The 27069-nt window shown below is 43.3% G+C and overlaps 1 protein-coding gene and 1 gene segment (V, D, J or C); one reads left to right on the plus strand and one right to left on the minus strand.

Moving 5' to 3' along the window:
* The first annotated feature begins 11570 nt into the window (after positions 1-11570).
* LOC128830558 (hereditary hemochromatosis protein homolog) lies at positions 11571-20470 on the plus strand. The segment is given in 4 exon segments: positions 11571-12087; positions 12756-13067; positions 14181-14288; positions 20393-20470. Coding segments are annotated over 4 exon segments (813 nt in total).
* Positions 20471-23839: 3369 nt separating this feature from the next.
* The window catches only part of CD47 (CD47 molecule), a 48450-nt gene continuing 45220 nt past the window's right edge, over positions 23840-27069 (minus strand). For all 3 annotated transcript variants that reach the window (XM_054045448.1, XM_054045458.1, XM_054045465.1), the window contains one exon: positions 23840-24947. In XM_054045448.1, the coding sequence (XP_053901423.1) occupies positions 24895-24947 (53 nt within the window). In that variant the 3' untranslated portion in view covers positions 23840-24894. The remainder of the gene's footprint in view (positions 24948-27069) is intronic.

Here is a 27069-nt window from a genome sequence, read left to right on the forward strand (position 1 = left end):
CTGTCCGCCGCTTCCAGCAGCTCCCATTGGCCTGGAGCAGCGAACCGCAGCCAGTGGGAGCCGCGATCGGCTGGACCTGCGGATGGGGCAGGTAAACAACCCGGCCCGGCCCGCCAGGGGCTTTCCCTGCACAAGCGGCGTCCCAAGTTTGGGAAACACTGGTCTAGAGCACAATTCCTACAGCTGTGCAAAAGTGCTGAATGCTTTTTATGAAAATGTTCAGGATTTTGGTTTCGGTGATTTTTGTGCTCCTGTATTATGGCTTTTCCACGATATTCAGTTTTAAATAGCTTTTGTCACACTGAGAGCATGTGAAAATATTAGTGATCACAGGTTTTTGATTTCAATAATGCTGTGCCCCCTAAAATGTCATTCTTTTCGTGAAATTCAGGGAAACAACTATTTTCAAATTGAAAACAATAGCTTTCAGCTTTTTGAAGCAAAGCTGCCTGCACTTAACCAAAACTCAAATTTCTCTCAAAAGGTAAAATTCACACTTGTTGAATTTTTTCATCAAAATAGCACAATTTTCATTGTTGTAATGAAATGGGGGGGGGACCCTCAAATTCTGTGTGGTTTCCATTTTGTTGCCAATATTTCACAAAGTTCCAATGGTCTTGATTGAAACTTAAAAATAAAAATTAAAAAAAAAAAGAGCAAGAGCTTCTCAGACGAAGCTGGTAGCTCATTTCCATCACGTTGAACAAGGGAGAAGTAGTGTAGCTAGCGGGGTGCAGAGGAAGCAGCCGCTTCCCCTCAGCGCACACTGCAAAAGCGGTGCCTTTCCAAAAGCGGCCAGAGGAGCGAGTGGGGGGCACAGCCGGAGGAGCGGGGCACAGGACGGGTGCGGGCCGGCAGCCGCGTTCTCATTAGTGGGGGGGGGGAGTGCAGAATGGCTGCGGGCCGGCAGTCGTGGCCGGAGGAGCTGGAGGGGGGTGCAGGCTGGCTGCGGGCTGGCAGCTGTGGCTGGAGGAGGAAGGGGGGGCACAGCATGGAGGCCGGGCAGCTGCGGCCAGAGGAGCGAGGGGGGGTACACGGCAGGGCCGGAGGAGCCATGTGGGGAGAGGGGCAGTGCGGCCGGAGAAGCCAGCCAAGGGGGGGGGGGGGCATGGAGTGGCCGGAGGAGGAGCCGGGGGGCATGGCCAGAGGAGGAGCCAAGGGGGGTGCCTTTTTTAGGTTTGCTCCCCCTCCTTTTAGAAGCTGGCTATGCCACTGCAAGGGCGCTTTAACTTCCTTTCACATTCAAGTCACTGATTGTGGTTTTTACACAAGCTGTTGGTGATACAGCAGCTGGCACGTTTACTGCTGAGTTCTAGCCTATATTAGAAAGGGTTTGCCAGTATAGCTCTACCTCCTCATGAAAGCACAGCTTATACTAGCGAGAGCGCTTTTGCCCAAGTAGTTAAAACTACTTTCCCAAACAACATAAGCTACACCATCAAAAGGATTTTTTGCCCGTATAACAGTGTTGTAGGAACAGCAGTGATCTGTATGCTCTGTATGACTATGCTATGTATAACCTGTATGCTCAAAAGGTCTGTTATACTTCCCCCTCCTTTTGTCTCCTCTCCCTCTCTGAATAGTTGTGAAGTGGCTTTCCCCCTCCCCCTCCCTCCTGGAATGCTTGTGGGATGAATGGGCTGGTTGAACAGTTGGAAGATCAGAAGAGCTTCCAGGTAGCAGGGCCGGCTCCAGGCACCAGCCCAGCAAGCAGGTGCTTGGGGCAGCCAACGGAGAGGGGCAGCACGTCCGGCTCTTCAGTGGCAATTCGGCGGCGGGTCCCTCACTCCCTCTCCGAGCGAAGGACCAGCCGCCAAATTGCCGCCGAAGACTGAAGCGGCGGTGGTAGAGCTGATCGCGTTAGCAATCGCGGCTTTTTTTTTTCTGCTTGGGGTGGCAAAAACCCTGGAGCTGGCCCTGCAAGGTAGACAAGGTGTCTGGGACTCTAATTAGGCAGCGCACACACACCCAATGCATGGACACTGCCTGAGGTGGAGTGTGACCAACCAGACCCGGTCAAGTCATCTCTAGTCGCAGGCCATGAGGAGCAGGTCCTTAGAAGGGGAAGGGGCCATGTGCTCAGCAGTGCACTCACAAGCTTGTACCTCCCGTGAAGGCCCTTTGCCCAGACCGCCTGGCCAGTGGTTCGCTGTGTTGCATTCCATCGTGCCTCGGGAAGACTTACCTTCATTGCACCGTCCATCACTGCGCTGTGGGACACTTACCTTGAAGAATCTTGACATCTCCAGTGCTGTGCCTGTTCTGGGAGCCTGAGTATGTGAGTGTGACCTCCCGCCCCCCCACACACTTCGTTTGAGCTTAGCTATCAATATAATAAACGTGCTGCTTTCTGCCAAACTCTGGTGGGTGATTAGTCCTCCCTAAGCTTTCTAGCTGGCCCAATTTCGGGTAACAAACAGCATCTACAATTAGGGCTTCTGCCAGCATAGCCTGGTCAGAGTTATGTGATTTTTTTTTTCCTATTCCTAACCAACAAAACTGTGCTTTGAAATTTTTTTAAGTGTAGATTCAGCCTTAGTCAGCACTGAACCAACACCCATGTCACATCAGCAGTAGCTTTGCTCTGATAAGCCTGGTCTACAGTTAAAAGCTCTGTTGGTAAAAGCAGTGACTTTTGCTGGTGTCTCAACTATACCAGCAAATCCTTTGTAGGGTAGACAAGGCCTAAGTACCATTGAATTTGGCTTGACGTTAACGCAATGTTAAAGCTGAGATTTGAATTGACAGGACAGTCAAAGCTATCACTCCTACAGGAATTGTAACATAGCCACATTGCACATATACATTGAGAAAGAAGAGTTATTACCTCAAGCACTCTGTAGCCAACTCTACCCTGGGAGATGTCTGGGTTTATGAGAGCCCCGCTGAAGCTTCACTTTGTTGTTCAAGCATGTGAAAGAATACATAAGTCAGTGGGGCTCCCCCCATGCAGGCCTGATTGCAGAATGAGACCCATAGAAGTGCAATGTATGTGCAGGGGGAAATGGAGATGAGAACTTTAAATGTCATAAATTTGTATAGGTGTAAAACTCAGTCATGAATTTCTATTAAAATTGATCTGCAATGGGGAAAAAATAGATTTCTGACCACTTTGTTTCTTTATGAAGTAGGAAGAAGGCCTGACAAGGTGTTTTGGGGGTTGGATTTGGGGTTTGATTTTGTTTTTTGTTTTTCTTGAAGGGGAGTTTCTACTTGTTTGGGATTTTTTAACCTTAGAGAAATAGCAGGAATATCAAGTCTTTTCTTTTCCTGTTTTGCTGGAGGTTTCCCTTAAATGTCTCAAAGAAATGGATTAGGATTTTTCTGAGACCCGGCCTACACTAAAAATGTAGGTCAACCTAGCTATAACACTCCAGGGTGAGAAGTTCACACCTCCTGCGCACTGCAGCATTGCCGACGGAACTCCCTGTGTAGGTGTGGCTAGGTTGATGGAAGAATGCTTCAGTCACCAGAACTAGCGCCAAGCAGGGCAGTACATTACATACATGATGGAAAAAATCCTCCTTTTGCTGTAGGTGCTACAGAGGGATAGCTCTGGCCCCGTATCTGTGCCACTGTAGTATCCATTGTGTAGATATGGCCTCAGCCTTTAATTGAAGGTACTATAGTGTTGAATTATTAATAAGAACTTTTATGTTAATTGTTAGACATTCATGTTAAGTAGCTGGTAGCACAAAATAAATGGCCTGATTCTTCACTGCATTACTGCAGTTTCACACTGGGCTAACGCCCCTGACGCTTTGTCTACACATACAATTTGTATCACTTTAACTACCATACCCATATAAAGTGGTACAAGCTTTTGTCAGTGTTATAGTGTGCCACCTATAAATGTACTTATACCAGTACAGTATATTTCTGTGCACAAAGTGGAATAAATGATACCTGTATATGAAGCACCTTTATACCAGTATAACTGCATTCACACTAGGAGTTGTGCAGTATAATTATACTGGTAAAAAAGCCACCCCAAACCCTTAAGAGACAGTTTTGCTGGTACCCCCACTCAGTGGTGAATCAGGCCCAAAGAGTTTTAATAATTGACAAAATATAACTTTCTTTCTCATTTAATTTGGTTTCACTTGCTTGGTGTCTGTAATGTCATAACCCTACCAGTTCTCCAGTCATCCAGAGAGTCTCCATGAAAAACAGGGTTGCCAGCATCTGAATTTCTAATGTAAAAAAAGGCAAGAAAAAAATGAAAACAAAACAAGAGCTTGTGGCTGGAACTTTTCACAGCACACTAAGGGAGTTAGGCAACTGACTCTCAATGAGATTCAGCCGTCACTGAGCTCTGCACGCTCTGAGGTACCTTTGGAAATCTCAATGTGCCATCCTAAACTATCAGGGAAATTCATTTCATTTCAGAAACTAAAATAACATTTAATTTAAAGTGAAACTACCTCTTCCAAACTTTAATGAAAATTATAATTGAAATAAAGGCTAAATTTCTGCATAAATAGATGGTCCAAGTGGTTAGTGCTCTTGGGAGACCCTTGGGTTCAAGTCCCTGTTCTATCACAGATTTCCTGTGTGCCCTTGGGCAAGTCACTGAGTGTCTCTGGGCCAAATATGCAAAGATCTTTAGACACTCAAAGATGCAGATAGGCACTTACTGGGATTTTTAAAAAGCACCAAGGGACTTAACTCTCATTGCCTAAGCACTTTTGGAAATGCCAGTTGATACCTATCTTCCTCTTTAGGTGACTCAATACCTTTAAAACTCTGGACTTCTGTGCCTCAGTTTCCCATCTGTAAAATGGGGATAATTATAAATGAAACCTCACAGGAGTGTTGAGAGGCTAAATACATTAAAGATGGTAAGGCACTCAGATACTATGCGGGTGAGGGGCATATAAGTACTTACAAATACATACTTAGGACATTTTTACACAAGCAAACAGATCTGTGGAATCACAGAAAGGCCTTGTCCGCATAGCAAAAAAATCTCAACCATGTCAGCTATAGGTACAATTAGTATGGTGATAAACATGCTGGAAGCCACCAGAGCCCTGCTTACTAATAAAAAGCAACAGAGGGTCCTGTGGTACCTTTAAGACTAACAGAAGTATTGGGAGCATAAGCTTTCATGGGTAAGAACCTCACTTCTTCAGATGTCTTGCCACAGGACCCTCTGTTGCTTTTTACAGATTCAGACTAACACGGCTACACCTATGATACTTGACTGCTTACTAATGCTATCGCTGGTGCAACTGAATCGGTGGGAGTGTCCGTGGGAATTGCAGACAAGGCCACTGGGCAAATTCTGCACTGAGTTATATTGGTGTGACTTCAACTGAGTTACTCTGAATTTACACCACTGTAACTGGCAGCAGAATGTGTCCCCAGAAAAATGGTTCTAATGCTTGGTATTGTCATAGCCAATAACCCACATTCCCCTCAAGCTCAGTCTTGACTAGACAGTAATGTTTGTGCTTCTTCTCTCTGTGTCACTACTCTGACTGTCAAGTATTTGTGAAAAAGAAGAGTTGGGAAGAGGGTTTATGGAAGGAGATTATCAAGCACCTTAAAATGCCACTTTGTGTCTGTTTTACAGAAGCAGGCCCTGGCAATGCAGTTTCACAACAAAGAGATGATGATATGCTTCATGTACTTGCTTTGGATATCAGGTAAATACGCTGGGTTTATTCCAGTGCATTTCTCCTTAGTGTACAGAAATGGAATTTCTTCAGCTTAATGAATCTCATCTTAATAAAAATACATCCATCCACTGCACTAGGCAGGGGCAGCTCCAGGCACCAGCGCAGCAAGTGCGTGCCTGAGGCGGCAAGTCGGTTGTCGTGAAGGCGGCAGTGAGGCAGCCTTCGGCGGCATGCCTGTGGGAGGTCCACCGGTCCCGCGGCTTCGGTGGTAATTCGGCGGTGGGTACAGTGAAGGTGTGAGACCGGCAGATCACCCGCAGAAATGCTGCTGAATCCGCATGACCAGCGGACCACCTGCTGGCATGCCGCCAAAGGCCGCCTGACTGCCGTGCTTGGGGCGGCAAAAAACATAGAGCCACCCCTGGCACTAGGTGCATGTACTCCTAAGGCCCTAACCTAGGGTCTGATTAGCAGTTTTGCTTATATAGGGTAGCGTCCCTTTAAATAGTTTGTGAGTCCAGCCCTCTAGTGGTACTCACTATGTTCTAGCAGCCACCAGAAATCAGTCATAGCAGCAGTATGTAGGTAGCTGGTCCTTTCACGTCTGCGTGTAGTTCATAAGCATGGTTATTTATCACCCAGCTGAGCTTGTGTGGTTTCTTCATATTATTTTTGTGTGTAAAGAACAAAAGACACAACACTTGTGAATTCAAGAAGGGTAGAAATGTGCATCTGGAAAGGGAACTAGAGTCAAATGGAAGGAGATTTGGGGGGTATGCAAAGGTTCTTGAGTTTTTGTTGGAACAGCCCATTTTAAACTGTTATTTTAAGCAAGTTGGGTTAAAAGGACACAGCAATTTTGAAGCAAATTTTTTTTTGAGTACCTTCTTGAAAGCAATTGAATCAAATGCACTGTTCTTTTGACCATGAGTAGTAGTTGTTGTTGGGTTTTTTTTTTTTTTTTTTTTTGAGGAAATGGTAGCATAAGAGCAAAGTGCTTTGGTTCAAGCGACTCATTCTCAATACACTTCCATAGTAATTCATCAAAACAAAGCATAGCTAAACTCATTAAGAGGTAATTAACCACAAAGAAAAGCAGGGGACCCTAGTATGAACGATATTGAAATACAGTCTATATTGCTCTTTTATGAGCTTATCTGCTTTAGTACTGATAAGCAGATACAATCCATGTGCATGACTTGGGGGGGCTGGGAAACTGTCTACTTGTTTCAGCTCATTCAAGAAAATTGTCTCCTCAAGGAAGAGAGGGTCTCACTCTTATAAGACAATGGCCAAGATTAATTGAATTGTAATTCGCAGCAGCCTGCTCCTCAGGGCAGCATGACCCTGTGTTCCTGGAAATGGGAAATGTCCTTGTTTTCAGGTCCAGACACAATGTCCATATCAATTTAACAAAGGGAGTGTTTTGTCTCTGTTTTTGTGAGCTCTGCAGATAGGCCTGTAGGGACCATGTGTTTGCTGTGCTGTTACAAAACCCAAAAGACTGACCTGGGCACAGGTACGTCCTTGGGAAATACCACTCATTGGGCCATCACAGGTTGGTACCCTACCTGCCCCACCCCATCAGACTTCCTAGTGAGCTCTTCCCCCTCCAGCCCCCATCTGCATGAGTAGTCAAGTCAGTCTTCCTACACACAGTCAAATCCACATGGAGGGGGAAGGACACAAATTACAAAACCCTTCCTCAAAATTTGATAAGCATCTTTTTTGCAGATCTCTTCAAATGTCTTCTAGGTAGAGATTAGCACTGAGGCTGTATGTTGGCTTTGCAAAAAATAAATCTCAGACCAGGTGAGATTTGGGTCCATATTCTACATCATCTAAAGCCTCAGGAGAGTTCTGGTGAAAAGTTCTTGTTGTGGCCCATCTCTACTTAGTTGCATTTTAATCTGTTGGGCAGTTAAGCCTATGAACACACTAATTTGACATGCAAACATTTTTCCTTTATCATCTCATTCTCACTTTCCCTGATTTCCCTCCTCTGACTTGAAATTAAACCCACAATTCCAATCCCAAGCATTCAAAAATCGTGAGTCAAGCTCCCACCCAAAATCATGAGATTTTAAAAATAACATTTGTATCTTTTTATTTGTCTTCTGCTATTAGACAGCCTACTAGCTTTTAGGGGTAATATTTTCAAGTGTTTCTCCTCAACCCTGTGCAAAGAAACTTTTTTTTTTTTTTTTTTAATAAAAACCAAGAATCTCACATAATCACATGACTCTAGGAGCTGGGGCTTTAGGAAGATATATCAAATACTATGAGACTTCTGATAAAATTGTAAGAGTTGACAACACTTCAGGTCCAACACTTTTTATCTCAGACCAGCAACTGCCAGTTTCTTACACTCTGCTTTACATTCCTTGGGAATGAGGGCAAGCAATAGCCTTTCTCTGAAGAGAGAGGACAGTGCATTTAATGTTACACAATATGAGTACATGCATCTAGATAAGGTCAGATTTTACAGTGGATAAACAGACAAATAAAAGTTTAAATAGTACATTACACCACAGCTTATCTTGATAAACAGAAGTCCAGGGCTGGCTCTGGCTTTTTTGCCGCACCAAGCAAAAAAAAAAAAAAAAACCACTTGCGGCGTGGCCGGAGCCAGGGTGCAGGGGGACTCCCTGCACTGGTGCCCCAGCTAGCGGGGGAGAGAGCGGGGGGAGAGAGAGAAGGGGGCAGCCAGGGCTTCAGTGGGGTGCTGTCAGCGGCCCCAACCGCCGAGCCGCCTGCCAGGAGGGCTCCGCGCCGCGGTCGGCTGGGAGGGAAGGATGCGGGCTGCCCTGCCGGGCTTGCTGCAGGGCGCTTCCCTCCTCCGCACCACCGCCCCCTACAGGGCGGCCAGAGCGGAACAAAAACAAAAAAAAAGCGGCAGTGCCGCCCTACGATCATGCCGAATGCCGCCTCGTACAATCTGCCGCCCCAAGCACGAGCTTGCTCGGCTGGTGCCTGGAGCCGGCCCTGCAGAAGTCAGTTAGCACTGCATTTCGCAGGCAAGAAAAGACAAGACGTGATATAGAGGAAGTGATTTTGCCTGTTAAAATCATGACCAAACTGTAATTCTCAATATTGCCAACCTCAAGCTTTCAAACATCACAGGTCAGACACCAAACAGTCATGGGACTAGCTTAAAAATGCAGGATTTTTTAAAAAAACAATACATTTTATGGTGGTTTGGGGTTTTTTTGTTTTTTGTTTTTTTGCCTTCTGGTTTCTGAGCTGCACTTTTTCAGGTTTTTCTCCACAGCCATGAGGGCTAGAACTCATTTTAAAAAAATGAAAGCTGAAAGTCTCATGAAATCTCTTGCTTCCAGCCATTAGTGATTTTTTGTTTTTTTAAAGCCCCAAATATCAGGAGAGTTGGCAACATGCTCCACTCCTACTTTTCTTAACAATTTGACTGACAGAAGGTTGAATCCTTTTTATAGTCTTAAAATTTGCTGATCACTTCATTTGAGTTATCATTATATATTATTTGATGATGACCACATGTATGCTTGGAAATACACAGAAAACACAAAGACTGAACCTTGGCGCTGCTCTGCCAGGAAGCAATAGGAGGAGATAATGCTGAGGGCCCAAACCCAGCAAAGGGCCCTGTGCAAATGGCCCTGGCCTCCCTTATCCCTGATTTGGGGACCAACTCCAAAGTGTGTGTGTGTGTGTGTGTGTGTGCCCCTGCTTCCCAAGAGCAAAACTGGATTTCACTGCATAAGAGAATTTAATTAATAAATTCTTCAGCCACTCGGAGATTTCCTTTCCGCTTGTTTTCTCACAGAAGTGGGTGGTCAGGCCTGCAAGTCATCACAGCATCTGTGTTGTTTGTAGCAATTCAAACGAAGTAGCGTGGTCAATCCTGAGACAGGCAGGGCCGGCTCCAGGCACCAGTGTAGGAAGCAGGTGCTTGGGGCAGCCAATGGGAAGGGGCGGCACGTCCGGGTCTTCGGCAGCAATTCAGCGGCGGGTTCTTCAGTCCCTCTTGGAGGGACGGACCGGCCACTGAATTGTCGCCGAAGAATGAAGCGGCGCAGTAGAGCAGCCACTGAAGTGCCGCTGATTGTGGCTTTTTTTTGCTTGTTTTTTCTTTCTTTCTCTTTGCCACTTGGGGCAGCCAAAAAGCTGGAGCCGGCCCTGGAGACAGGAGTACCTCTTCCTCATCAGTGCTCGCGCATTTTCATGGAATAGTTTCCTCATGTGCTTTCTCTCTTCAGTGAACTAGACTTAATGAGCCTCTCATCATTCGTCAGGGGATTGGACATGCAAACCATGTTGGGCCTAGGCTCACATAGTTTTAGGTAGGATGTGAATATAAGAACTAAGCTCTGCCAGGACAATGCCACTGCAATCTTACTTCTCCTGACCCAGGGAGATCCCAGAGCAGAAGTAGGTGTCTCCCTACTTCCCGCTCCATAGGCGTGTTGGTGACTGGGCAGAGCTACCATCAAGACTAGCAGAATGGCTTTCAGTAACTAATACACAATCAGACTGGTTCCTCCTTTTCTCCTCCCCTCCAGCACACACATATATAACTATTTGTGTGAGGTGAGTAGGGTGGAAGAGACACATTGGGTTGTAATGGTGGATATTGCTGGCTGAGGAACCTGGATTGAGGGATGGGGTAGAGGACTATTTCAGAGAACTACATAGCAAATGTAACTAACAAGATATGTATCTTGGGAACAGGGGCGGCTCTATGTTTTTTGCCACCCCAAGCACGGCAGTCAGGCAGCTTTCGGCGGCAGTCCGCTGGTCATGCCGATTCGGCGGCATGCCTGCAGGAGGTCCGCCGGTGCCGCGCCTTTGGTGTCCCCGTCGCCGAATCCGCGGGACCGGCAGACCTTCCGCAGGTATGCCGCCGAAGGCAGCCTGACCGCCGCCCTCACAGTGACCGGCAGGCTACCCCCCGTGGCTTGCCGCCCCAGGCATGCACTTGCTGCACTGGTGCCTGGAGCCGCCCCTGCTTGGGAAGGTTGTTTCTCTTCTTGCCTGTCTGTCATTTGTCTGACTTCTCTACTTGAAGCATAAGATCTATTTAGACAGTAAGCTGTTTGGGGCAGAGAGTCTCTCTTACTACATGTTTGTACAGTGCTTACCACAGCGGAGTCCTGATATTGACTGAAGACTCTAAATCAGGTGTGGGCAAACTACGGCCCAGGGGCCGCATCCGGTCCTCCAGACATTTTAATCTGGTCCTCGAACTCCCGCCAGGGAGCAGGGTCCGGGGCTTGCCTGGCTCTGGCGCTACAGACGGGGAGCGGGGGTTGCCCCGTTCTGCGCATGCCATGGCTTCACGCGGCTCCTGGAAGCAGTGGCATGTCCCCCCTCTGGCTACTATGCGTAGGGTCAGCCAGAGGGCTCCACACACTGCCCCTGCCCCAAGCACCGCCCCCGCAGCTCCCATTGGCCTGGAACCACAGCCAATGAGAGCTGCAGGGGTGGCGCCTGTGGATGGGGCAGCACACAGAGCCACATGGCTGCCCCTCTGCATAGGAGCTGGAGGGGGACATGCCACTGCTTCCGGGAGCTGCTTGAGGTAAGCACCACCTGGAGTCTGCACCTCTGACCCCCTCCTGCACCCCACACCCTGATCCCCCTCCCGCCCTCTGAACCCCTTGGTCACAGCCTGGAGCTCCCTCCTGCATCCCCAACCCGGAGCCCCCTCCCGCACTCTGAACTCCTCATTTTTGGCCCTACCCCACAGCCCGCACCCCCAGACAGAGCCCTCACCCCCTCCCGCACCCCAACCGCCTGTTTTGTAAGCATTCATGGCACGCCATACAATTTCCATACCTAGATGTGCCCTCGGGCCAAAAAGTTTGTCCACCCCTGCTCTAGATTCTAGTATCAGAGGGTAGCCGTGTTAGTCTGTATCTACAAAAACAACAAGGAGTCTGGTGGCACCTTAAAGACTAACAGATTTATTTGGGCATAAGCTTTCGTGGGTAAAAACCTCACTTCTTCAGATGTATAGAGTGAAAGTGATTCTAGTGTGATACAAATAATGAATAACAGTGATGATGATAATAACAAACAACAATCGTGTAACTCATCTGTTCCATTTTCCTTTCCCATTTAGGGCCAATGATCCAAACCACATCCATTGCACTGAGTTCAAAGATGATCTCAGCGTTACAGGGTGAAACGGTGAAAGCAGTCTGTGCGCAGAACATCAACGAAACGGAAGGGCTCGCTATAACTCTGAGAAAAAATGGCAGTTCTGCTGAGCTATGTTACATACAGCTTGGAAATTCCACCATTTGGAACATAAATTGCACAGACCATATAAACCTAGAATACAATAAACCGACAAAAGAGTTTTATGTTGTTATGGAGAGAGTCTCTGTCAAACAGTCTGGTGTTTACAACTGCACCTTGGACAAGACACTTCCCCCTCCTGTGAGAATGTTAAGCCAGTTGCACTTTTCCCTCACAGTGTCAGGTGAGTTGGGAATTCCCTGTGTTCCACATATCCTAAACGCTGCAGTGCTCTGATAAGTGGGTGAAAGGACAGGTTGAAATTAGGGTGACCAGATGTCCCGATTTTATAGGGAAAGTCCTGATATTTGGGGCTTTATTTTATATGGGCTCCTATTACCCCCCCGACTCCCGTCCCGATTTTTCATACTTGCTATCTGGTCACCCTAGTTAAAATGCTTGTGTGATGTTCACTGCTGTGGATTGTGGGCTGCTTTGTGACAACTAAGCTCTGTAGTGACAATCTGAGCCAATGTGATTACTGGGATGGCTTCCCGTTTATCATAGTCCTTGTGGGGGTGCATCAAAGTCTCCCTCAGCTCCTGTTTAACAGGTAACACCTCGTTCCCTGGTGCTCCCCATAAACACAGACACCAGTTCTGTGCACGTGACCTATTTCCCCCACTCCCATCCCTCGGACTGAGCTGCTCTCGCTGGTAGGGCTGTTGAGGAGGAAGAGGTGGCAGCGCTCTGACCCTTGAGCCAGGCCACTGGAACCCCACTGATTTATGTGACCCAGCCCTGGGCTATCCTGCAATGTCCCAATTTCACAGTGACCAGTAGCAGCTATGGGGCATTGTTCAGGTAAAGAGTTACAGCGAGCAGTGACTAGCTTTCTTCCCTCTCTTTCAGCTCTTCCAGTGGTTGAGGTTTTTTTGGCCTCTTCTTCATCCATTGACAAGGAGACCACGTTAACTTGCCTTGCTTGGGACTTCTATCCTGGAGACATCCAGCTCTCCTGGAGTAAGGACAGCCAGTTGCTCACTAACTCAACAAGGAATGACTCTCTGTTCCACAATAGCAACGGGTCTTATTCCTATATAAGTAACCTTGTTGTTTCCAAACATGACTGGAATGAATTTGCCCAGTTTTTCTGCCAAGTGAATCACTCTACACTGAAAATGCCTGTTGTGAAAAACCTCACCCTGACCCAGTCTGGTAAAGGTAAATGGGTACTGTGCATTATGACCACCTTAGGTGGTACAATCTACTCACTACGGTCACCTGTGTCTAATAGGAAATATGGGTGTAAGATAAAAAATATGATAGAAAACAAGCTGAACATTTTGATATTTTGGCTTCAGTACCTTGTTTTAAAGACTAGTTCAGATCACCATTGGGTCTTTTCTGGTGGGAATTCTGACTGTGAATAGGGAGCAGTATACAGTGCAGAATAGCTCAGAGATGCAGAAAGATTACTTCTTATTATTTATTCTTAATTCAGTGTAATAGGTATTGTACAGACATAGAACCAGACAGGACTCTGCCCCAAGAACATACCATGTTAGGGGAGATTTTGAAAGTCAATGGAAGCCCGGTGCTTACCTGTGCCTTGTGCCTTGTAAAATCTTCCCCAAAATAGACATTGCAAAGGGAAAGAGTTCTAAATTAATGTTTTGTACTGCTCTATAGCAGCATATTCTATGGAGGATTAATTTCCCACTCAGCACCGATGTCTTTTTTGAAATGCTAAGTGAAATTGCAGAACAGTCCTCTAGAGGTTAACTTCTTCTTTGGAGAAAATAAGAATTGATATAGGCCTCAATTCTGCAAGCACATGCGCCTGTGAGTAACTCTACACATGTGAATAGTATCATTGAGTTCAATGTGTAAAGTTACTTGAATACATGAAGGTTTGAAGGACTGGAGTCATGGCTGTGAGCACTGATCTCCCTAATGAGCTGAAGATTTCTTACCTTGGGAGATTTCAATAATCTACTAAAACAAATAGAGAAGTGCAAGGACAGTTCTTATTTGGAGCTTATATACTTGCTGAAATGTTGATTGATTAGAGGTAAAAGTGGCTCAGCTTTATGGAATGGAGCATAGATGCTCAGCACTTGTTAATCAGGAGAAGTTACGTGGAAAAATAAGTAACATTACAATTCATAAATTCAATTATTTATAGTTTGGTTAAAGGAAATATAGCAATAATTTCCCACTTGTCTGCATGTACTTCTCTTCTGTATTCACAAGAGATGTTTTTCTTTTTTTTTTAAAATAGAAACTTTGCTGTCTTAAAAGAACGCTTTAGTAAAATAATGTTTTCTATCACAGCAATTTCTGAAATGTCAAGTCCATACCTACGGGTTTTTGTCATATCTAGTATGATGCTGCTGCTGCTGCTAATATCATATGTTGTTCTGAAGAAGTATACGAAGCCATGTAAGTTCAGCAATTTTACTTTACTATTCCAGTGTTTGTATTAACATCTTGCACTAAATCTTTGATGCTCAGTTTTCATCTGTAAATTAGTGATTTCTCTTTGCAGATGGTTATGTAATTTCAGGTGATAATTTGTTCATCCAGTGCAGTTCTAGGACTCAGTCCTACAATGTGCTGAGCACTCTGGTTCTGATCCATCAAAGCTCTCCACGCTTAACTTTAAAGATGTGATAATCCCAGTGAAGTCAATTAAACTATTCACATGCCTAAAGTTAGGTGCATAGTTAAGTACTTTAGTCTATTGGGGCCTAGTTGAGGGAGATGAAGATGCTGGACAAGCCCCAGGAGATGTGCAGCAACTCACGCGATCAGGCCCTAACTCTTCAGAACCAGTGAAAACACCTATATAGAGGAAATGAACATCATACAGGGCCATCTGTCCTATTTTCCATTGTCACTTTAGCTTCTCATGTTCAATGAGATCTTCTTATCTTTGCTCTCTTACCCATTTGTTTGTGCTTATGTACCCATTAAGCAGATACCTTTCCATTTGTGCTATGCAGATCTTTGCATGTGTTCCATCTCCGATGCAGGGCCGGCTCTGGCTTTTTTGCCGCCCCAAGCAAAAAAAAAAAAAAAAAAAAAAAACACCCCTTACGGCGCGGCCGGAGCCAGGGTGCAGGGGGACTCCCTGCACTGGTGCCCCAGCTAGCGGAGGGAGAGAGAGAAGAGGGCAGCCAGGGAGGGCTCTGTGCCATGGTCGGGGAGGGAAGGACGCGGGCTGCCCTGCTGGGCTTGCTGCAGGGCGCTCCCCTCCTCCGCACCACCGCCCCCTACAGGGCGGCCGGAGCAGAACAAAAAAAAAAAGCGGCCGTGACGCCCTAGGATTGTGCTGAATGCCGCCTCGTACAATCTGCCGCCCCAAGCACGAGCTTGCTCGGCTGGTGCCTGGAGCCGGCCCTGCTCCTATGGCATGTCCCTGTATGGCTCTCTTTCTGTCCCTGGGCTCTCTATCAAGGCTAAAGATTCCTTTTTTAAAAAACTTGGTCACTCTTCCAAGGCTTCCCATGCTGCCTTTTCACTTTCATTAACTCCATTCTTCTGATTTCGAATATATGTATTTGAAGGCAATGACTCAGAAGGAATCCTATATTTGTCAATTGGTCCAGGCCAATTTACTCATTAAAAACTCCTAAACCTTTCCCACATACTGACTTTTATCTTTTGGACACTTGGATTGAAGAACGTTTCTGTATGTAGTCTGCATTCTTTATTCATTGCTTCTTTGTCCTACCAGTGGGCTTATTGTATTCCAAAAATGCTGATGGATGCTGAAATGCCTAATACGAACAATGTTTGCATTTGTATAGACAGTGTCTTTGCAGATTTCTTAAGCCTATTCATGCACCTGCTACAAATGTTACTGAAAGGGAAATGCATGTGATTAAATCAAAAGCACTGAAATTTAGGATGATTGTGCACGCTGTAATAATTTGAGATGCATTAATCAATATTTCAGAAGCTGTGCCCAGCTTGGCTAAGTAATGAGTAGTGGAAAAGTGCCAGTGGGGAACATCAGAACACTCAGCAAATAGTCAGCGGAAGACTATAAAACCAAGACTGTAGAGGAGTTATTTAGGGCGGTGTGCAAGGGTATGAATAGGAATAATGGAGCGAAACTAAGGGTACATCTACACTACAGCGGGGAGTCGATTTAAGATACGCAAATTCAGCTACGTGAATAGCGTAGCTGAATTCGATATATTGCAGCCGACTTACCCCGTTGTGAGGACGGCAGCAAAATCGACTTCTGCCGCTTTTTGTCGGCGGCGCTTACTACCACCTCTGCTGGTGGAGTTAGAGCGCCGATTTGGGGATCGATTGTCGCGTCCCGACGGGACGCGATAAATCGATCCCCGAGAGGTCGATTTCTACCCGCCGATTCAGGCGGGTAGTATAGACCAGACCTAAGAAAGGGAAAATGTAGACTATACAGCAAGGCTTCCTGACAGAGAGATGCATTAGGCTGTGATATAGTCTCCAAGGGAAGTGGTAGAAACCCGATCACTTCAGACATTTTGAAGGATACTGGGTAAAACACTGGAAAATATATTGTAGGAACATTCTTAGACTATCAGGGATATGGACTGGATATCTTTAATAGGTCTTTTGCATCTCTATGCATCTTGAGACTGACTCCAACCAGATGTCGTTCCAGGTCTTTTCAGGTAATCCCTTCGAACAGCTCCTCACAATCAGCATGAGGTAGTGGAAATAAATTTCAAAGTTTTCTTTTAGGTGTATCTTCAGTGACTTTTGAAAATCTAATAAAGCTACATTTCTAAGGATGATGGTAGTTATCATAAAGTGCGGTGAGAGTTTTCACATGCAATCATGGTGCCGTGAGGTATGCAGTCTGTCCTTGTTGCCATGGAAAAGGTACACATTTCCTGTGCTCCTACCTTATGTTACGCTGGCCACTACCATACTAATGTAGGAGAATGGGTTTTAGTGAATTTCTAGAGAGCTCAGTGTAGTGTTTATGGAAGACATGATAAGATTGGGGACCAGATTCATTGGTACATTCCAGCTATTTTGTGCTGCTTCAGTGATATAACGCAGCCTTTACATATTTTAACTAGCTGGATAAGCCATTTTTTTTTTATTGCTTTTGGCCACTGAAGCAGCACAAAATAGCCAGCGTACACTGGCCTGTATTTTTAAGAGACTTCTGTAGTGCCACATTAGAAGATTTATCTCTAAAACACCAGAGGTAAGAATTCATAGGCCAGATTTTTAAAGGTATTTAGGCACCTAAAAATGCCCTGGATGTTTTTGAAAATCACACTAATCTGTGTCTTTAGGTGCCTTTGAAAAGCTGGGCCAACAAACTGAGAGCTTGTCTACATGGACATTTAGTTCATAATGTGCTTTGATCTAATCTCATTTCAAAGAGGACTAGAACAAAGCGCTCTAATGAACTTTGTGAACATCAGCAAGGTCAACGAGGACAGTTGGCGTGCAAAGGTGATAGTACAGGGTGAAGTCACACCCCAGTCTGCCACGAACTTCAATGTTCGAATAGGCAAGCTCTAATTCTCCTCTCACTTCAGTAGAATTGCTCTTCTCTTCAGTTGACTTTTACTAGCATGAGATCAGAATCAAACTCTGATTCACCACTTGTGTACAGCAAACTATCTTATGATAGTTTCTTTAACTGTTCATTATAATTGCGTGCCACACACATCTGTGGCATAAAAATCCAGCCAGAGATTAATTGGCACAGAAGAGAGTAAGTAAATATTCAGTAACACTGGGAACATGTCCCTGCTTCTTTAGTTCATTCATACGTCATTAAAGAGCAATGAATAAAATAGAACAAAATATCAAAAATTCTTCTTGGGATCAGGCAACATCTCAGTGAAAGGCTCCCAGGCCTGCTAATTATATCTGACTATTATTCAACTTTCACATCTTGCAATTTTGGGGTGTAATTCACCTCTGTGCATAGGTTTATTTACCACTCAAATCCTCAGTATAGGACTACAATGGGATTCAACTGATGCCCAGACCTTGTGTTTACCCTCTGCATAGGGCCGACTTTCACCCTCAGTATCTTGCTCTATTAAAGTGATTTAGGAGCACTAGTTCCATAAAGTGAATGAGATTTGTCCTCCTAAATCACATAGGTGTTTCCAAAAAGCCCACCCCTAGTCTGTAGTTGGAAGGGATAGAGCCTTCTAAAGGGTAAGAATGATCATCTTATGGTGAAACTGTGGTTCTCAAGTACAAAGCTTTAACGTAAACTAAGATTAAGGTTTTTCTCACTGTAACTCAAGGGGCTTGAGTCACCACTGTTTTATGCAGATGTATCTTCAGTGAAATAAATGGAGTTATACCAGTGTAAAACTGGAATGATGAAGTGGTGAATCAGGCCCATAGTCTGTTAATGGTGAAATATATCACCCCTTAACAGCTGTCTCAAAAGCATATGGAAAATCCATCTTTACCCAGAAAATATGCATTCTAGGACAATTTCAGTTCCCTGACTCTTTTTGGGGCTTTCCAGCAAAACACTGTGAGATTCTGTTTTTTGTCCAATGCATTCTCTTCGTTACATTCCTGGGGCCAGATTCTGCTGTTACACTGGTGAATAGCTTGTCACATCATTCATAAGTTTCAATGGATTTACTCTGGATGTAGACCAATAGAACCAAGAGCAGAATTTAGTCTTTGATGAATTGACTCAAGTATGTGGGGTTGGAAAAGTGTCTTATTATTTCAGATAAATAGCAGAGTGGTGTCTTCTGTCTCAAACTTTCTTATTACAGTGAGTTGATTGACCTACATTTTTCTTCTTTACAATTTTCCTCCTGCCTTTTTCACTTGCACCATTAACTCCTGGAGGTCGTCCAGCAGTCATTATCTCATACACATGTGATAACATTTAATGCATCACAAATGCTCCTAGTTAGATTAGACAGAAAGCATCTTCAGGGCAGGGACCATTTTCCCTCTATTCGGTACTGTGATGGGCACAATGATGGCCCATAATATTTCTTCAACCATAATTTGCTTACTGTTGCTATGGTTAGTTTTGTTCACACTCAGTGTGTTATTAAAAGCTATTCACTCCCTGATGTAGAGTACCAGCCTTTCACTGTTGTGCCAAGATTAGATTAGTAGCTCAGAACTCAGGGTAAGCTGTTTATTCCCTTTTTTCCAATTATCAGTCAATTTTTTCTTAATATACTCCGTCTGATAGGAACATTAGACAGCACAGAATCTAGGTAGTTTAGGGTGGAGGAAGTGGCCAGCTATGGGGAGAAGAGTAAATAGATTGGGCAATTAGACTAGTGCAGGGGATGAGGGCCAGGAAATGCTCGTAGGTGACTTTGGTAATGGGAGTTTTAGTTGCATGTAGATGGCTGATGCCAGATTGAGGGGACACAGCAGTGTTGAGATACAGGGAAAGAAGGCACACAGGTGACGGGAGCTCTCTCACTGGCCACAAACACAAATATTTTGGGTAAAAATTGCAAATGCACCTAAGTCACTCTGGTCCAGATTCTCATCAGGGTTTAGTCACCTAACACCTATTTTGATGGGCCAAGCTGTTATTAAAAACAAGGATGACTGAGTGGAATCTCTCCACAACTATTCTATTCCCTTTAGAAATCCTGTTGTAACCACAGCACCAACTAATTCACTCCATACCCAACTATTCCCAGCTTTGGGAACTGGTGGGAAGAAAGGGGCTGTGGATAACACATATATTCAAATATAGTTCTAGGTCTTATCCTGTTCAGCTGTTTCAACATCATTCAAAAAGATGCCTGTGAAATCTCTGGCCTTGCATCAAATTCCAAGATACATTTTAGGACAACATTAAGATTCTCATTGCTACTGTGAAACCTGAAAGCATTTGATGCAAACTTTCCATTATTTTAATATCAATAATTCGGTCTAGTCTGACGAAAGCCTCTAAGGTGTTTCATTGTTGTACTGACCATGGGCGGCGGGTATCAAAGGCCAGGCTATGGCTCCACCTATTTGCCACCCCACTGCCCCTCTTCCCTAAAGCTGGCAGGGGCTCAGCTGGAACTTGGTCCCACCGGTGGCCAGGGTGGTTCGGGCCAGCCTGGGGAGTTCGTCTGGCTGTGGGAGTGGGGCGGGCTCGGGGCTTTGATGGGCATGGCCTCAGGCAGGGCCGGTGGGGTAGTTTCCCATAGTACTGACACAGCATTTGCATCTATTGCTAGTTCTACTTTAATGCTTAAATTCTCCATGTTTTGGAAGGATTTAATTGACCCTTTGGCAAACAAATCCATCCAACTCCATCCTCAAACAATAAGGGTTCAGCTTTCATTAACTACAGCCGGAGCTGTGTGTGCATAGCCAAGGGCAGACTTGAGCCAAATGTGATTATACTCTCATTTGCCATTCATGCCAGATAGAATTGTCCTTTACCCATTTTTATATTCTCATTAACCCACAGAGGTAGATGTATAAGCCTGGCAGTAAATGTTTACGGGTTCTAAAAGGAGTTCATCATTTATTTTGGATCGTCTTTTAAATGGCTGAATTCTCTCCTTTCTGTGCAGCTCAAGAAATGGTGGAGGAGGAACAGCATCTTTAGTTTTGATTCAACTCCCCGCTCGCCCTGTTGTGCTCAACCTTATACTGGCACCCTGCCGAGATAAAGGAAACACCTTAATAGATCTCTTTGAACAGCTGATTTTTGTATGGGGACATGATGAATTACCAGCGTGTACGTCTGCTGCTTTGTTCTTGAGTAAATTTAACCAACAAACAGAAGAAAGAAAAATTGGGCTTCCCTATACAGTAAAAAGCCAAATTGTGCCATTGGTTCTTCATGTATAACTCCCAATACCTTCAAGGGGGGGTTAAGTGCATGTAACTGAAGCGTAAATTTAGCCTTGAGATTCTGTTCATGCTAAACTGAGATCAGTTAAACTGGTCATATATAACAGTCTGGGGAAAATTGCCTCTGTTCTTTCATGGTTCTGGCCAACCATTGTAAGTAAAAAACACAGCTAAGGAAAGAGGTAAAGACATGAACTCAAAACCTACAGTGGGATTTAGTGGGGGTAAGTAGTATACACCAGATGGATCTTTTAAATTAAGATGTTTTACTGTCTCATTCTATAAGATACCTAAAGGGGAACCGAGACCTCTTCCAGTTTAGATCATTACACTGATCCCCGGGAACCAGTCAAAGGGGAATAGATACAACCTTTTCTAAAAGTAGAAAGAACTAAATTTGCCTACTCCAGCACTAACAAGGATGATTGAACCTTTGCTTCTCCTGACCTTGGGTTATACAATTCAGTGAGCAAGTGGAACAGTGCATGAGCCAAGACCAAGTCCTGCTGTACACATGGCCTTCATGCCCATGGAATGTAACACTTGACAAATTCAAATTTTATCCTCTCAGATCTCCTGTGAGGTAGGGAAGGGTTGTTACCCACCCTGGAGATGAAGAATCTCATCAGAAAGATTACCCCCCAGACAGCACATGAATCACATGGCAGATGGGGTAACTGAATCTAGCTCTTCCAAATCCCACTTCAGTCAATCACAGTAGAAGACCTTCCCTTCCTCTATCAAAACTGCCATGCTAGCATAGACCAATTGTTTATCTAGGCTGGTATCCTTGGTTTAGACTTCTTCAGAGGAAAGTTACAAGGAAAAATAGGCAGTTTGGATTAAAGCAAGTAAGGAACACGGAGGGGAGGAGGGATCAAGAGAGAAATTTGAAAGAGCCAGGAAAGCTTGAGAAAAGATATTTGAGTAATGACAGCAAAGGTTTAAAAATGGAATGAAACTAGTACTAAAGTCCTCAGTGCTGACAGCTGAATCTTCTGAGACTTTAACATGATGGCAAAGAGCTTTCTGTCCTGGATAAATTTCAGTTACAATTTACGACCTAAAATTTTCGCTGTATACAGGTATTACCCATAGATGATGATTTGGCCTGTTAAGTTGCTGGATGTTGTTAAATGAGTGCTACTTTCCATACCACTGGGCTGTTTCTCTGATGAGAGAAGAGCTTCTCAGATTAGTTTATGAAGATAGTGAAGTGTTATTTGACTTGGCTGACTGGGAGGGACGCCAAAGGCTGGGCTGCTTTTAAGGAAACTGGGTTTTGGCTTCTGTGTAACCAGTAAGGTATCATGGAAGCAGCTTTAGGAACGGACTGCCCCATTCTTTGCAGTTTGCCCTAACTGAATAACCTCAATGTGGCCCCCCATGACTCCAGTCACAGATTGTTTTGAGAAATGCGGACCTTTGGCTCTAAGCAGGCTGATGGGGGAGAGGCCCAATAATGTCAGAATGATTGCGTTCACCGTTCAATTTCAATATTGTATGCAACATAGTATGACTTTAATGATAGTTGTGAGCACTCAGCACCATCTACTTTCAGGTCCTGAAAGCTTTGCCATTGAGTTCCCAGCAGTGCAGAGGTCAGGACAATGTACACTATGAATTCTGCAGCAAAAGTCTTTGTAGCTACAAGATAATTAAATTGCTTACCCAGGAATGGCTTAAGACTTCCTTGCTAAATATTTTAATCTGTTTAAAGGACACGAGACTGTGGTATCAAATGCTCAGACATTAGTATTTGTTAAAATAAAAGTGCTACTAACTTTCCAGTTATGATGATTTCAATATAAAATAGGAATATTATTAATATATTGGAATTACTTAACTTGATTCAACAGTGTTTTTTACAACTTACATGGCCTGCTTTTCCATCACAGTGGCTAACAATTCCTGAAATTATGCCTTTAAAGAGCAGTTACACCAGTAGTTAATTGTGGTAGGAATAAAGACTCACAAGCAGTTTAATATGGTTTTATTTTAAGTATAATAGTGCAATATTTACAAAGTTATATTCATAAACAACAACACTTGGGTAAAGATTGCAGATATCCAAAATGCCAAATCATGAGAATATGGTTTTTATATATATATATATATATACACAAACACTGGAATCAGTCATTTAAACAACTTTGGTTTTTACTGGAGGGAAGGTAGTGTTAAGTGACTAAGAAATTAACTAACCCACTTTCAACTGGTGCCTAAGAGAAATCCAAAGCAGAGCTTTGCATACAGCAGTATGATTAATAGACAAGTATTGGGTACTGAATTTTTTTGGTAATATTTTATTAAAGGAATTTGACTTCACAACAGTGGCTGCTAAATTCCAGTTTGCTGACAGTTGATTATAAAGCTATATTAAGAGTAAGGCAAAACAGAATTTCAAAGCCTGCTACTTTGTGGAGCTGCTATAAATTACTAGAGGATATCAGTAACTACAGGTGTGTAGATGAGGAGCCCCATGCATAAATGTTAGGGAAGTCCCTGGATTGCCTCTAATTAATGATCCATACCTTCTTCGACTATTTTGATTAATGGGGGAGGCTTAACCAAAGGACTAATATATATGGATTTCAACTCTCTATGAATACCCTGATGCTATACCACAATCCAAAACCATATACCTTTAAAAAATTAAAGCAATATGGATAGAGCCTTACAAAGCAAATACAAACTTATACTCCCTAACATTTACACATGTGAATATCCCATTGACTTCTGTTAGGGTGAAGTGGGTTAGCTGAGGTGCTCAATCCTGCAGTCCTCACATGGGGCCTATGCATGTGAATATAGGCTGTAGGATCATATCCCCGCCCCCCCCAGTTAATTCCATGGTCTCTATATCAAACTGCAGCATGACCCTGGCTCTCTCTAGTCACAAAAAATTGTTAAAGGAGAACATTGAGGGTTCACCCACTGTAACTAGTAAGAAAGCAAAGGCCTCACAGACTACACAAGATGAAGAAATTATTCTCATTAGGTTTTAAAAATTTTTTATATGTAAAACTTGAATATGCTCAGAAGCTGAATTTACTTATTCCCTGTTTGAAAGAGTCTTCTGTTTATGATATAATGACAATATCACAAAGTCAGGATGACCATTTCAATTAAGGCATAAGCAGCAGGATCCCATGAACTAACTAATTTTTATGCATATATTCTTGGTAATAAGGAGGCAGATTTAAAATGCAGATTTGCTGCTAACTTTGATTATTCTCCGTTTTCTGAAAGCATCAAGAGGTTCTTAAATGCCAGTTTGCAAAGGAGAAAGCCTGAGACTGGTTTCGGTACCACAGACTGTACCATATGAACATTGTAGGGTACCCTTCAACAATGAAATCAATGGGTTGTGCCCAACAACCGTAGCACTGAATTTGAGTCAGGGTGAGTAATATTTAATCAAGACTACACCAAGAGGCACAAAAAACATCAGACTAAAATATCAGTAATCAAAGCACACCACATAACTACTATATATACACAAGGAGACTATTATAGTATGTGGGAATGGGGGGAACTTGGGTAATCATTAAAAAAGGCGTGGTTTTGTTTATGCAGGTTTTTTCAGTGTGGTAAGTGCCATTGTTTTCTATAATACATACACTGGAAGTGGAAAGAGTAACATTTGTACAACATCCACTTCCTATTCATACGATATAGGCATGAACATATCTTGCCCATGCACACGCAAAACCCCACTAATCTAAATGTAATTACAACCTTTATCATATTAAACTTCATAGTAGCGACAGTGGATTTTTTTTTTAATATTTGAGGGGAGAGAGGGTGAGTCAGGAGAGAAACATGCAATACCAATTTGTTTAAATTATCACAAAGGTCTGTCCAAGTAGCATAGTGCTAGTATCATTTGGTCACTGACCTGGCCCAGTTTCAAAGTGATGACTGATGTTTTTTGGAAAGGGTACACTAATAGTGACACTATAAAGAAATTGCATGGTCGATAAATAGTGCATTTTCTGCTCTCTCCCTCCCCCTCCCCACACACTCCAGGAAAAAAACAACAACAAAACTCTCTCTCTCTTGAATGGAACTACCGCTGCTGTGACTATAAAATTACATGTAAATCATTTTAGCATTTCCCCCCCCCCAAACGTGCAAAACAGCTACGTTCCTGATTTTCTTCTCTTTGACTAGTGCATCATCAAAGGCCACGGTGTATAAACAAATGTATTTCTTTTCACATATCACCACCTCTGTAGCAGGTTCTGTCACTCTCGCCAGTTAGTTTCGCTGGAAAATTACAAAACAAAACTATTATTCAAGATTGTTTTGATTAACATCACCCACAACCACCTACACTTTGTGCTGCCTAACTAAATTCAAACTTTACAATTTTTCTAAAATGTAGACAAATTCACTCAAAAGCATGGGTGGCTATAGTATTGGTATAGTAAAAACAACTACTGTATAATTGCTCAACACAGCTTGGGACCGTATTTCAGTTTTGACCTTAAAACCCCAGTTACTCTAGGAGGTGATTTTTTAAAGGTGCCTAACTAACCTGTGTGTTTTTAAAAGTCTTCACCCAGTATCTTATACAAATATGGAGTGAAGAATTTTGATTTGTACAAAAGGGGGCCCAGGAAAACATTGAACAATTCATTTAAAATGGTCTGTCAAAGCAGAATTCGCCTTCAGAAGTGAAAGGTTGTTGCACTGACCCCATTTTGCTGTCTGACCTTATTGACATTTAAAAAAATGTAGATGACAGAAATTCACACTGTATAATGGTCTGCTCTCGTGTTAGATCATTGCTGAGGGAAAAGAAAGTGTTGATTTCCAAAGCAGGAGTACAGATACTTCCTATGAAAGAGCCTTCTGCCCCCCAGTCTTTATTTCAGTTATACCAAATGACTAACATATTTTATCGCTTTAAGGGATGCTGGTAAAATTATTCATTGTCTCATATGAGCCGATGCATTCCTATTGGTTTAGAAAGCAGTCCTTATGTGTACTCGGATGAATCAGAACAGCTTAGCCATGAGTTACAGAAATTCAGCAGTACATTGTACTTACTTATAAGTTGGAATATTAAATTATCAATAAATTAGCATCAGCCAATAATCTTACTGGCTGCCTCTAGTTCCATTTGTGCTCTGCACAAAGATAAAATTGGTTGAAACCACCCTCATCTAATAATTTAGAGTTCTCTCTAGGCCCAGGGTCTGGCAGTTTCCTTGAACTGGCCTTCTCAGTCTCCAGGGGCAGCGAAAGTAGAGTTAGTGTCTCCTAATACTTATGTGGGTGGTACGTGAGAGCAGGAAATATAACATACTAGCGTGAAGGAGGAATATAAGGAGAAAAATAGGTAGTCTACATGTAAGATAAGAACACAGACCATTAAAACAATAACAAACGGGTGACGAACCCACAAAGCCAAGGGAATTCTCTACTTGACGAAGTCAAACAGTGCAGACACACTATGGAATGTCTGAGCATATATACTCAGGATAGTACTTAATTGTGGAGATCCTCCTCTGGTAGGGGTGTGCATTTATTTCTTAAAATGTTTGGTGGTTGCCTTAGCTCAAAACTTCTTTGCTAAAATGTGTACCTCATAAAACTAAAACAAAAAAAGCTATTACCTGTATTAAAGCAATTTTGTCACTCTACAAGCAAGTTCACATGGTAACACAGCTTCTGCAAACATTCTCAAATTGCTACCATGACCACACTGGGTAAAGTGCTAGATTCACCAGTGTGTAGTCATTAAGCTATCAGTGTGCAACTAATGTATTGGGAGAACTGTAGCAATACCAGTCAAAGCAGATAAAATATATGGCCACAAGACTAGCTTAGTATTTAAGTTAAATACTGTAACCATTTCAAATCTAGTTTTTCAAATAAATACACCAGTGAACAGAAAATTAAATGCACCATTAAATCTTAATGTGAAATATTAATTTTTTAAAAATTATAATTGGTCAAAAGGCAGACAATTTTTTTAAAAATTTGACAAATAGAAATGTTACTTAATCAATAGCATTCCCCCCAAATACTATTAAGTTTTTGTACCAACTGTCAGATAAAAAAAAAAATAATAATTTCTAAGTAGAGGAATAATCTGCATGTTCGAGCCTGAGAATTTCCTGTTAAAAAGTGATTATTTGGGTTTCCAACAAAACAGGAGAATGCTTAAAATCAGAAGTAGTTTTTCATTTCACTTTGTATACTCTTGAAAAAATACTCTGTTTTTAAAAAGAAAAATCTTCAAAGTCTAAAAGTTGGGCCCACACTACTTGGCAATGTCCCTTTAAATATAATCAGCAAAAGAGAGGAAAATCATTAAGTGTCTCCCCTCTTTTTGGCCCATTATAGTCCACAAAGGAGACTCAACGGTCTACACACACCC

This window comes from Malaclemys terrapin, chromosome 1, assembly GCF_027887155.1.
Source record: "Malaclemys terrapin pileata isolate rMalTer1 chromosome 1, rMalTer1.hap1, whole genome shotgun sequence".
Taxonomy (NCBI): domain Eukaryota; kingdom Metazoa; phylum Chordata; order Testudines; family Emydidae; genus Malaclemys; species Malaclemys terrapin.